The 13,850-nt window shown below is 38.2% G+C and overlaps 1 protein-coding gene across 3 annotated transcripts in view; it reads right to left on the reverse strand.

Annotated features, from left to right (window-relative positions):
* Nucleotides 1-13,850, reverse strand: part of plxnb1b (plexin b1b) — a 90,740-nt gene that overhangs the window by 12,773 nt on the left and 64,117 nt on the right. For 2 of the 3 annotated variants that reach the window (XM_053498215.1, XM_053498216.1), the window contains exons 8-17: nt 13,382-13,514; nt 9,070-9,226; nt 7,651-7,759; nt 7,348-7,456; nt 5,950-6,903; nt 5,540-5,677; nt 5,173-5,295; nt 3,412-3,505; nt 351-517; nt 100-251 (exon numbers count right to left, since the gene is read on the reverse strand). In XM_053498215.1, the coding sequence (XP_053354190.1) occupies nt 100-251; nt 351-517; nt 3,412-3,505; nt 5,173-5,295; nt 5,540-5,677; nt 5,950-6,903; nt 7,348-7,456; nt 7,651-7,759; nt 9,070-9,226; nt 13,382-13,514 (2,136 nt within the window). The remainder of the gene's footprint in view (nt 1-99; nt 252-350; nt 518-3,411; nt 3,506-5,172; nt 5,296-5,539; nt 5,678-5,949; nt 6,904-7,347; nt 7,457-7,650; nt 7,760-9,069; nt 9,227-13,381; nt 13,515-13,850) is intronic. The other variant, XM_053498217.1, reaches the window with a different exon arrangement.

Genomic DNA, 13,850 nt, shown 5'->3' on the forward strand with positions numbered 1-13,850 from the left:
GATAAGACATGTGAGTAAGAGGTGGTGGGAAATGGAAACTTAGTGAGTACATATGTACACACAGTATATAGTATATGTGCATGTTCTCTGAGTGATCACCTAGATGATATCTCATACAGTTCTGGTATGACTGTACAGGAAATCCCAGCCACAGTGACAGACTGTAAGATGTCGTTAGCTTTCTGGCCCAAGTTAGAGCCAGTGATGTTAAGGATGGTGCCTCCTTCCTTCAATCCTGTCTGCGGCTCAAACTGAATACAAAGTTCACACAAACAACTTGTTCAGAGCCAGGTTTCCCTTAAAGTTTCTGTAAATTCATGAATTTCTAGACAGCGTTAAAATGAACTTACTGAATGAATGACAGGAGCAGGACATGTGTCTCTGACACCCACTGAGCAGGCTTCTTTGTGCACACAGCTTGAGTGAACATCACCGCACCACACGCAATCGTACTTCTCATGTGCCGTGTGACACCGACTGCAGTCTGAACGGCCCACCGAACAGTTGTACAATGTTACTGCAACATACAGAAAAGCTCCAAGTCAGCCAAACTCAGGGCTGTATGGACAGCTTTATAAAATGTCAAACTGAAGTCAAGTACAGAAGGATTGGACTGTAAAAGAAAGTAATAGGACGTGTTTGAAATAATTTATTGCTATAAATAATTCATATCCAAAGATTAAGTCTCATCTCAAAGCATATAATCAACAAAGTATAGGTCCTAAAAGGAATATTAGCCTACAGGTAAATTAGTTAAGATCCAAAATGCATTATTAGAGTCAAAATACACTCAACAAAAATAGAAACGCAACACCTTTGTTTCTGCTCCGATTTTTCATGAGATGGACTTAAAGATCTAAAATTCATTCCAGATACACAATATTACCATTTCTCTCAAACATTGTTCACAAATCAGTCTAAATGTGTGATAGTGAGCACTTCTGCTTTGCTGAGATAATCCATCCCACCACACAGTTGTGCCACATCAAGATGCTGATCTGACATCATGAGTAGTGATGAGTAGTAGCCCACAATAAAAGGCCACCCTGGAATGTGCAGTTTTTTGCTTTATTGGGGGTCTGGGGACTCAGAACCGGTCAGTATCTGGTGTGACCACCATTTGCCTCATGCAGTGCAACACATCTTCTTCGCATGGAGTTTATCAGATTGTCAATTGTGGCCTGTGGAATGTTGGTCCACTTCTCCTGAATGGCTGTGCGAAGTTGTTGGATATTAGTGGGAACTGGTACACGCTGTCGTATACGCCGGTCAAGCACATCCCAAACATGCTCAACGGGTGACATGTCCGGTGAGTATGCTGGCCATGCAAGAACTGAGGCATTTTCAGCTTCCAAGAACTGTGTACAGATCCTTGCAACATGGAGCCATGATGAAAAATCGGAGCAAAAACAAAGGTGTTGTGTTTATATTTTTGTTGAGTGTTTTATATGTATAGGTTTTTGTTGAGTGTATATATGTATAGGTTTTACAGGGCTATTACAATTGTGTATATAGTAAATTTGTACCTTATATGAATTTGCCAAACTGAAATATTCTGGTGTTAAAGCCAGTTAAACATGTCAGGTTTTTCAAAATGATCCTGTATCACCTCAGATATAAAATATAAATTCCATTAGCCACTAGGAAACCTAAATGCTATTTTATTTGCTTTTATAAAAATAAAAAATAAAAAAAAGCAGCCATTTCATAAGGATGAATTACTGGGCTGCATCCAGCGAAAAAAGCAACTGAGAAGATTTAAAATGACTGGAACTGGGGTAAGAACCCTTTAAAACATTATCAAAACCTAGATGGACTATTATGGTCAGGAAAAATAAAATCCTGAATGGATATCACAAATACTTGGTTAATGGTAAAAAATGAAGAGTGAAAAATCATAGCTTGTTTAACAGTGAAAGTAAGAACATTTCCCTACACACAATGTAGTGAGAACTGACAGCTGTGTGTTCTTAAGAAAAACACTTCTTATTGAGAATTATTAGAAAAAGGCTTGAGTTTGCTAGAGAGCATTTTTTGGAGCAATTAAAAAAAGGTCATGAGGTCTGATTACGGGTCAAAGGGAAAGCGCATGAATGCACCCATCAGGAATAGTGGCCACAGTCACTGGAGGCAGTGTTATGATCTGGGTTTGCTTCAGTTGGTCAGGTCTAGGCTCAGCAAAGTATTGTGGCAATAAAATAAGGACCTAAATGTAATGAATGACCTAAATGTATCTCATCCCAGATGGCACAGGCATATTCCAGGACTCAAACTGTGAAAGAGGGATTCTTGGAACATGAGGAATCACTTTGACACATAAACTGGACACCATGTTGTGTTCAGTAACAAAGTGTGGCCGAATTAGTTCATGCAACTTTTTTTTTCAATTGCTAGTCAATTGCAATATAAAACAATAGGCTACTTAATATTGTGAAATACTATTAAAATCCTTATATTATTGCTTGTTTCAAGTAATTTAAATTCTAATGCACATTTTAAAGGAACACAACAACCCAATTTGGCATTATTACACTATTGTTACATTTCATACAGAATTTTAAGGTTAAAGCTAAGCTAAGATACAGTTCCTCCTACTGAAAAACAGGTTGCATGCAAAAGGTCAGAGCAGACATAATGCGCCTTTTACGAAAAAGACACACAGTGACCCTCATATGCAGCATGCTTTCAAAGGCTGACTTGAATGTTCAAGCTGCGATATTCCATATCTGAATTTTCCGCTCTTTCCCTCATTAGAGAGAAAATCTTAGAAAAGTCTCAAAGGACTGAGTGTTCTCTTCCACTTTCAGAGGAAAAACCCCAAAAGTTAAATCGGGGCCTCTTGGCTGACGATTAAATGAAATGCGGCGTTATAATGTGCTTCTCTCTGCGCTCTACTAGAGGCAGCAGTTTAAAAACCACAGGCCACAACAGCAAGAGACTATAAACTCATCACTTAACCAGGCTTCTCTCTGATACAAAGTCTGCTACTGGCCCAGTAATAACAGCTTCTTCTCGGGAACACACGCATGCACACTGTGCAAAAGTGTAAACACAGCTGCTGGAAAGCGGAACAATTAGTTTCCCACTAGAGCAAAAACAAGGCTTCTGTGTTGGAAAAGCAGGTGAATGAGAAACATGTGCATTAGTACGGTAAGCTTCACGAAATAACCACTGAGCTTCTGTGTTGCTTTTCCTCTCTTACCCACTTCTACATAATCATATCCCACACCCCTGGAAGACTGTGCCCTTCTGACACAATGATTTTATAACCATAGTTTGAGGTACCAAACAAAACAGACACTGACATTTAAGATCGTTTCTACTTTTAGAATAAAGTAAACACACACAAGGCCTGCTGGTTTCTTGAGGGCTTTACAGAAAGAAATTCACTCAAAATAAATCACTACTCACCAAAGAGGTCATTAGCACTGTCCACATGAAATGTGTCTCTCCTCATCACATACAGAACGGCGTTGTACTCCTCCACCAGGGCTGAGTAGGAATACTGGAGAAAGAGTAAAGGTTTTTGTTTAAAAGACTACAGGTAACCAGGTTATCGGAGACCCAGAAATTTGTTAAAGTAAATTAAAAAACTACTAATACTATTGTGCAGAACTTCCAAATACAGGAGTTCACCTGTATCATTCATATATTTTTTGTATCATCATTGTTAGTTTTTTCTAAATTACTTCATTGAAAGTTTCATTTTACATCACGTTACGATAAAAATTTGTTTACCATGAAATCAACTGTTAGCATTCAATTCCTTAAAAATGATATAATTTAGCAATATCACACAAGGGTGGAATCTCAATGCCAAATATATCACAACCATGCTAATATTTAGTACAACATCATGATTTTGAGTGTAATATTGCTTTTGTACAACAGTTCAACAAGAGTGCTTTATTATCAACATATTATAATTTTTTTGCTTGTTTGACAAATTGATTTGTTTCACCAACATATATACTTCGGGCAGTAGTTTTAAATTCTTAGTGGCACCATGTAGCCAAAAGATGAGAAGAATAAACCATGGAAGGGGTGGACAGTTCTGAAAAGTTACGAGATCTACTTTTATATATTTCCACTTATTGCACTATAGTATAAAAGCTAACTTCCGTGTTCTCAGGGTTGAATCCTGAATAGCATTAAATGGGAAGCTAGTTTGCTATGCAGGGAATACAATCCCTTGTTCCCCACATTAAGTACTGGCCTTGATCAGTAGTTACAGGGATTTGATACAGAATTTGGGATTTAGCTTTGTGTTAAAAGCTAATTAGCTTTGTACAGTATCTTGGTGTTTGAATCATTTTAGTGACTCGGTTCTTTGAATCTCGTTCATTAAAATGAAAGAATCTTTTTTTGAGTCGTTTAGTTTATTTCGTTCTTTTGATCAGAAATAAAGTACTGTTGCATTTTCAATAAACAGACCCCTAATACGTCTACATAAGTTTGGCTATAATTCCAGTAATGAAAATATTACAATGCAGCTAAGGACATATAATAATAATCAGAATGTGTAGCTCACCTCTCAAATCTTCCAGTCTGAGTCGTTAGTTATTTTCAATCTATTGCATCGCATAGCGTCTATGGGAGTCACGTGTCAAAAGAACGACTGACTCGGATTAAAAGAGTCATTAAGAAAGAATCGCTCAATTCTGTTTCCTGTGCATTATCTGCGGAGGTTTTGAGATGATTTGCGCATGCGCGCCCAGTAGAAAATAAACGAATCACTCTCCGAGACTACTCGTTCTTCTGAGTCACAATAAATGAACGACCCATCACTAGTATCTTGCGTTAATAACACAGATGGTTCAGAGCAACTTTTTTTCTGCATAGAAGCAATTCCTAAGAAGTCAAAGTGTCAGATGTGTCTTCTTTGCCTTGTTACTTGCTTTCTTCTGTGACTTTTTTTAAAGGTGGGTTTTGACAGACAGATACGCTCTTCCTTAGTACTGTGAGCTTTACAGCGTACTTTCACCCATGCTGCGGCTGAGATATCAGTGTAACTAATGATTGTTAGAACAGTGACACGGTGTAATACATATAGTTAAATGTCCCTGTACCGTCTATTATCACCACTTGTGGAATTTAATTTCTTAAAAAAAAATAAATAAATAAATAAAAAAAAGCTAAAGGACAAGTGAATTTTGTGTGCATGTCTATTACCTGGTGATGCTGACAGGTAATGTCAAAAAGAGAGGGGTCCATGTCATTTCTCTCTACATAGGCGTCCACCACCACAGTCTGTCCCTCAATGAGCAAGATACACTCATACTCCAAGTCTTGGTCCTACAAGAACAACAAAAACACCCTCTTACTCCAGGACTGGTGTTTTGATTTACATTAAGTATAAGTATGCGCTGTTATAGAAATGTGGAGTTTAAGAGAACTGTGTGTTAAAACTGGTTTCAACGCGCTTCACTTTAATAATGTGCATGTTAACACTTGCAGAAATGTGGACTGCCTGCAAAAAAAATGTAATTGTGTCACTTAGGAAAGGACTGTCTGTGTTATTTTATTATTATTTTTTTACCAGATAAAGATGAAGATTGCGAGCCAAGAGATTGATCTTCCTCTCTGTTTGTACAGGAAGCAGTGGTGAGCCCTGAACCTTCTCAATACAGGGACATGCAGCAGAACCCCAAGCCTCAAGGGAGCCCTCGTCTCCCTGCTTGCGTGCACACACAATCACAAAACAATTTGTAAGAAATTTGTACGTTTTAATGAAAAGCTGTTAAAATGCTCTGACGATAACTTCTAAATAAAGCAAAAAGTAGCACAACATGTGAACTGAAATGATTTGGGCAGAATTTTAATTCTTTTCAAATTAAAAAGAATGAACTGGGCAGAATTTCTGGAGTTTCAGAAGTTGCCATTTCTGAGGTCCTACTCCCCAGAAGGAAGTGAGCTTGCTGGGAGAAAGTTCCACTCATGTGGACTCACCGGTAGGTCTGGCACATCATAGCTGTAGTCTGCCTCAGAATCCACATCCAAGAGACGAGGGTATCCAGGGGAGGCCTGGTCTAATTCTCCATCACCTGACAGCACCGTCGTTGCTGAATAGGCAGTTGTGTCATTTTCAGCTATGCCCAACTCCTCTTGTGTTTCACTTTCTTCTGCCTCCTTCTCAGAGTCTACTGGGAGAACAGCAGGTACTGTGGTCACTAAGTACCAGATGTCTGGGTCAGTATCTGCTCCCACAGTCTCAGTACTCTCAGAATATGCTGTGTTATGAGTTTCGGTAGGAGGCTCGGCCAGTGGAGGTGATTCTTCAACGATCTGCGGGCTGCTTGGTAATTCTGGAGCGTCGGTTACTGGTTCCACAAGCGGCGTGACTTCTTCAGGAACCAGCAACACACCAACTTGTGATGGCGACACTGATGGCAACTGCTGATCCATGGCTGATGAGTTGACGAACGGTGGATCTGTTTTCATTCCAGTATCCAGACTAGAGATTGTGATCACAACACTCTTGGCTTCGCTAAGGGCTTCTGTGTCCGTCTCAGAAGTTAGCAGAATCTCCTCTGACGTATGCTCCTTCAGAACAGGCAAGGTGAAGGCTGAGGGAGTCGCGGTCGTGATTTCGGCTGGAGGGGTTGGCAACATGGGGACAGCAGGAGCAGTCGTGGGGTCTGAAATTATCGGCAATGTAGTCGAAGTGGAGGTGGTGGCTCGTGTGGTAGTTGTACTTGCTACTGATGTAGTTGTAGTCATAACCGTAGTTGTAGTTGTAGTTGGAGCTTGAGTGGTTGGAGTGGTAGCTGTAGTGGTTGTAGATGCAGTGGTTGTAGTTGGAGGCATAGTAGCTGGTGTGGTGGTATGGATTGTGTGTTTCATGGTGACTGCTGTAATCCTGACAGGTATACTCGGAGTAGGGGAGGGTCTGGGAACTTTGAACTGAAGGGAGAGGGAGACAGGAAGGGGAGAAACGCAAAGCAATCAAAATAAAAATATAAATGGAATGCAAAGTAATCAAAACTGAGGTTAAAAAAAAGCATGTTCTCTGAAATTAAAATATGGTTTGGATGCTCTTTTTAATATGTGCGTATAAAAATTGAATTAGATATAAATAATTTGCAACAGATATGCAAAATAATCCTCAAACAACATCAGCAATATATGCTTATTAATGATTATTATTTTAGATATAAAATGCAAACAGAACTCAAACTGAACAAATGAGGTAAATGATTAACTGTCAACAAGGGAAGCTATTAAACTAATTACAAAAACAAGAACCTTTGCCATGACACACACACACACACACACACACACACACACACACACACACACACACACACATACACAATATAATGGGCAACTGGAAAAAGTCTGACTTACATTTTCGTTGTAGATGATGACCCCTTGTTCACACTGCGTTTTGTGGGTACACACATGCTCATGCACACACCAGTTACAGCCCCAACGGCTTGACACGCAGCCCTGACAACTGCAATAAAACAAAGTATATTATTCAGATACTAAGAGGAATACTAGACTTAATAATCTTAATTACATTCCTTTTTAATTAAAGAAAAAAAAAGATTAATTAAAGTATGCCTGGATTGGCTGGGTTTAAATCAAAGACCACCAAAGCAGCACCTCCTGACCATTATCAGTAGTGTGTGCATGTGTGAAACTTACTGCATCCTCCCCGAGAGATGTTTGACAACTTTGCAATCATAGAAGGTAAATTCCCGAGAGGTCACGATGACATCACCGAACCGTAAGGACAAAGAGACTGATAAAAAATCTGGAGGAAAAAAAAAAAAGAAAAAACACAGGATAGATTGTTTGTGTGACAGCAAGAGATGAAGGAGAGATAATGAAAGTGAGAACATGAGTATAGTTAGGTGAAATATTTTAGGTCTAAATGTGCGAACGGGTTCTCAAAATCTTTGTCGACGCTTATCATGGACGAATGGAAATTTGAAGTACAGGGCTCTCCCTCCAAAATCACTGCATTTTTCAACATCAGAGTGAGAGAAAGAGAGCAGGTTTTCGCATACAGTCAAAACAGATATAATAGGGTCCATCTGCACCGAATACCAGACATAAACACATCTGACCAACCTGCATGTAAGCACATGTGCGCTCTCACACACTCTACTGCTGAGTGTGTTGGCTCATACATTAAGTTTTATCCATCTAATCTTATTGTTAGAAAATAAGTTAAAGAAATGAAGAAATCACTTGAGCTCTGTCAAGTGCAAGCAACATTCAATCACAGCCTGTCTCACTTACACACTCTAATGTATGTATACTATATATAACTAGATGTGAATGATATACAGTGTGACAACTGATAGCTTGAAACCAGAGTATCATAGTACTCCTAATGTCATGACATGAGACTCCCAAATCCTGTGTGCTGTAAATATACCATAACCTCTCTGGCAGCTGACGGAGAAGAACCATAGTTTACTGCAGATCTTAACTGTAAAGGAGAACAGCTGTATATCTAAACTTTCAAGTGTTTCCAAATCCATAAAAGACTATGAACAATCTGACAAATGCAATGCTAACCAACTGTTTCTTTCAGTCTCTCTCTCTCTCTCTTTTTCTTTGTCCATCTCTGTCTGTCTTTCGCTGTGTGCCTCGTTCTCTTTGTCTGTGAGTCTGCCTTTTTGTCTCCGCATGTCTCTCTCTCTCTCTCTCTCTGTGCCTCTCAGTCTCTGTTTGTGTCTCTCTGTCTCAGTGTCTCTTTGTCTCTAGCTTTCTCTCGTTCTCTATCTCTCTCTCCTCAGCAGCCAGGAGATAAAATCTTAAAATAAACTATCACACCACAGGAATGCTTTCAAAGTTTCAAAGGGGTGGATGGCAACTGCTTTGAAATTCCTGAATGTCATTTTTGTCTTAAGTTCTTAATCATAGAATTATGAGTTATAAAAACAAGCAGTCATAAAACACCACCACACCTCCATGAAAAAGCACAACAATACATGTCGCTGATGCTGTCAACACAATGCCAACACACAGCTATTATTAGGGACAAGTTACTTTACAATTCCCACGACACAGAGCAATCAAGAAGAACCCTGCAGCAGTGCAGCTTAGACTCACCTTGGCCGGGGGACACAATGGGAACTTTCGAGGGCTCTGGTGAGGGGCAGGTGACCCCGCTCTCAGTGATGGTGGCCGGAGATGGAGTGTCTTGGAAGAAACAGGAATATGATTCCCCTTCCTCAAGCCTTGGGAGACCAGGGATGGACAGAAAGATCTGAGGAGTAAAAGCAGGAAGAGTTACAATAATCTTTCTTGTTTAACGCCATGCCCGCTTCTATGGCTATATTCATGACGAGAAGCATTTTTGTTATTCAATATTAAAACTAGATAAGGTGTTTAAAATTATTTTTTTTCTAAGAACTTTAAAACTACATTTGGATTCACTTGTATAAAAGCTTTTTTAAAAGTGTCAACAGAATAAAAAGTTCCTTAAAGGAGTAAAAGAGTTACGGTCAAATAAATATATGTTTATATGTCTGATGAACAGAAGGATTCTGCATGATAATCATTGTGGTGGGTTTTCTCTTGACAGTAAAAATGTGTGTTTTGCTTTTGAGTGTCCTATCCTGTATCTTGTATGAGTCACTTGATCCCAGCGAATTTTAAAAGGAAATGTATGTCTTGATCCAAAATCAGGTTTATTTCATATAGTTTATTATTTAAGCATTGGTCCCATTGTGATTGCCATTTATTTTTGATGTATTCATTTAAAATTGGTTTTTGGCTTTGGCAGTTTTATCTGCTTTCTTATTACCAGGGATTCCTAAGTGTCCGGGTATCCAACAAAAAAACTATGTTAAAATTATTGGCTTCTAAGAATGATAACTTGGTTAGGATTTCCACGATTGTTGGATGATCCGTTTTTATATTTTCTAATGCTTGAAGACATGATTTTTGAGTCCGTTATTATTAAGTAATCATTATTATTTGTGATGTGGTTCAGATGAATTTCAAAGCCCTAAGCAAAGCATTTGCTTCTGCAGTAAAATATTAACTTTGGTCTGGGATGCGTAAACCCTGCTGTAGTAGATTTGTTGCAAAGGCTGCTGTCACTTTATTCCCTGATTTTGATCCAACCGTGTATACTGGGGTGTGTTTTTTTACCATGCTGTGGTAATTTTCTTTTTATGCCCAGAAACTGCTGGTGTTATTTATTCGGATGGGTTTTAGACTTTTGTTTTTTTCCTAGACTGTTTCCTGTTGATTTCTGAAGACTGCTGTATATGGTGGATTTTCCTTATTTGTTCTCACTTTGATTGTATATTGTAGTGCCAATTTTTATCGTCCCATAATCCAGTTTTGATCGAATCAAAGTTCTCTATATATTTATCAAGGATTAACTGTCTGCTCCCCTTTGAAACATTTCTTTTTAAGAAGTTTAATGTGTGGAATAAAAGATGCTGTCAAGGGAAATTTAGTCTCTTTAACGACTTCAATTGGGGTTCCGTCCATAAACAACTCTGGTTTATACCGAAGCTGACAAAAATGTATGCAGACGATTTTTGTTTGTGAGAACTTAAAGCCATTCTGCATTAACCAAGATTGAATTTTGTTTATCTTTTGTTGGATTTACAGCTCAATAGTCATTATATATCGTTATTCTTGCTTCTGTACCAAATGCAGATATCATCTGCATAAAGACTACAAAGAACTATATGCAGAACCAAAAAAACAGAACCAATGTTTTTAACAATACTATTAATTTTAATACTAAAAAGTGTTAATGATAAAATGCTTCCTTGAGGTACTCTAAAAAATCTATCAAATAAGAAACCTTGAATATAAATTGGTAAACATCCTCCAAAATTCATTTGATACAAATCATTTAAAGTTCCTTGTTTCCATGTTGTGTCATAGGCCTTTTCCAGATCAAAAAAATACCGCCACAGCATGTTCTTTCCTAATGAAGACATCACGAATGTAGCCTTCAAGACACACCAGGTGGTCTGCAGTCCTTTGTCCTTTCCTGAATCCACACTGGGCATTATTTATGTGATGTTCGGATTCCAGTACCCAGACCAGGCGGTCATTGACCATCCGCTCCATTGTTTTACATAGACAACTGGTTAAAGCAATAGGGTGATAATTAGAAGGATCTTTAAGGTCTTTTTTCCTGGTCTTGGGATATTAATTATTTCTGCTTCATGCCAAGCAGATGGAATATTTTCTGATACCCAGATAGAGTTAAAAATCTTGAGAAGTTTTTTAAGAAAAAGGTGGGGTAAGTTTTTCTAAAAATTGGTAGTGAATATCATCTGGTCCAACGAGTGTGTCATGGGATTTTTTGATGGCTCGTTGTGGTTCTTCCATTAAAAAAAGTTGGTTGTATGGCTCTATATTACTAGAGATACATTTGATATCAGGAATGTTGTTTTCAATTGATAAGTTCTCTTCGGAGGTTTTTGCTAATATGTTTGCAATTTGTTCTTCTGATGTCAAGATCAAATCATTCTGTTTGTTGGCAAAAAAAATCCATTTGTGGGCCATTGTTTTCTTTCATTTTTTATATCAGATTCCATATTTTTTATTTGGAGTATTTGTTGACATGTTGGAAACAAATCTTCTCCAGCTTTCCTTTTTGACTTCATTTATGGTTCTTACTGACTTCAGTTATTGCTTGTGCTCTCTTCATTTTAAGCTTGATAAGATGTGCTGGTGTTGGGTATCTGAAGAAAAGTCTTAAAGCTTTTTTCCTCTTTTTTATTGTTTTCAATAAAATCTTTAATCTTCTTTTCTTTTACATTGCAGTGATTACTATGCCAAAGGTAGTTATGGCTATTTAAATCTCCGATTAAGATAAAGGGAGATGGAAGTTGAGCAACTAGATGGTCATGTGAGTTAGATTTAAATCTGGACGAATGTAAAGAGAACAGATTGTGATAGTTTTCTGTAGTGTCAGTCGTACCCCTTTACTGTAGTTCACCGTTGGATGTGGTGATGTCTTAACATGTACCCCAGCTAACATGTTGGCATGTATTAAATTTTCAGCATTGGCCTTTTTTGTACATTCGACAAGAATTTGTCCAGTTCGTAATTTTTATTTATTTATTTTTTTACTTCTATTACTGTTTCTGCTATTAAATAGCAAAAGGGGTAAGTTTGGTGATTGGGAGATCAGGAGAAGAAGCTTCAATGAATAGAAATGCATGTCTTTCCAAAAGTGCTGTCCGTATCCAGGTCCAAAAAACGTTTTTTTGACTTGTTTTGTAGCCATATTTTAAGTTATTCTTTTCAAGATCTGTACTCCTCACCCACCTTGGAGCCCAAAAAATAGGGATGCACAGTGCTGCAAATTATGCATCAAGGATATAGTGATGATATACTCAAGCAAAATAAGTAACAGGTTGCTCAAATCACTTGACTGACACTTAGCCAAAGTCTCCAATGAGTCTGAAAGTTACTGATGTTAATTTATCTCAGAATATTCTAAGAGTATGCTTTGACCAGCCAATTGTTTGGATCGAGCCATTCCAACCTCCTAACTAGATGAAGTAGGAGCCAAAGTGTTGTGTTGAAATAATGGAAGCCGCAGCAAACCACATTTCTCAGAAACCAGGATCTCTTCCTCCACTGACACGGGTTGCAATCCACGGCAAACAAGTTGTCCCTTATAATAGAAATGGGATAGTGGGGATCAATTATTCGCCGGGTCCCTACGGAGTGATGAAAGTGATAAAAGAAAGGTTTAAGTGTGACCCTCGTAAGGGGGGCTTAAGGGTTAGTCTCTCTTGCCCAAGGAGAATACCCTAGCACTACGGAGGGAAGGAGCATGCCACTGTTTCTTTCACAGGCTGCCATCAAAAAGATGGGTCGGAGTTACAATAATCAAATAATATCATGATTTCATATTTCATTCAGTGTGTCTAAACTGGAGTGGAACAGAGGTGCAGTGGTGTGAAGTAAATGGATTATACTTAAAAATAAAAGAAGCATAAAAAGCTCCTAAAATGTTTTGACTTTTCATTTCTGTTATATAAGCATTACAAGCACATTAAACAAGAGCAATACATGCACATAGAACATTGCCTTATATCACTAATATTGCTATATCTTATCCCTGTTGTTTCCTCCCGTGTATCGACCTCCTCTTATTTTTTTAAGAACTATGTAAGCTATTAATTCAAACTCATGATTAATGTTGTTATTCTTCCTCGTTACACTGATATGCATTTCCTCATTAGCCATCTATTTCTCACTGTTACAAAAATAACAAGCATATTTTTACACTGCCAAGATTCCAGGCCTAACGCACACTGAACTGCATGCACATGGATACATACTCCTACATGTGCACGGCGATATCAGGGAGTATTATTAGACAGACAGCACACAGAAATAGAGAGGAGTGGCATGTGTGTGAGGCACATACTGTCCTGCTCTCTTCTTTACTGATGTTTGATGGTGTGATGGTTTGCACGGTCAGACAGTGCTGCTCCATATCAAAACTCCACAGCCACTGATTGGCCTGATCCCCACGTGTACACTCGCCACGCTGACCACACCTGTAACAGAGAGAGAGAGAGAGAGAGAGAGAGAGAGATAATGTATACATATATAATGACAGAAAAGTAGTGTGATTGACTTTTATTTTGTTTAACTATATGTTTTATTATATCTGCTGCCCTACCACAAATTAAGCACTTTCATTTTATGTGAACTTTTAACCTTCTGACCCCAAAGCCTAAGCCTATATTTTATTTTGGTTCGAAATCCACCAGAACTAAAGACAAATCCCACAGCAGAGATTTTTTTTATATTAGTGTAGTATTCTTTATCTGCTCATTTCTATATAACTAAAAAACAATAATACCAGATGTGAATTAATATTCATCTTGACT

The sequence above is a fragment of the Clarias gariepinus genome, chromosome 6 (genome assembly GCF_024256425.1).
Source record: "Clarias gariepinus isolate MV-2021 ecotype Netherlands chromosome 6, CGAR_prim_01v2, whole genome shotgun sequence".
Taxonomy (NCBI): Eukaryota; Metazoa; Chordata; class Actinopteri; order Siluriformes; family Clariidae; genus Clarias; species Clarias gariepinus.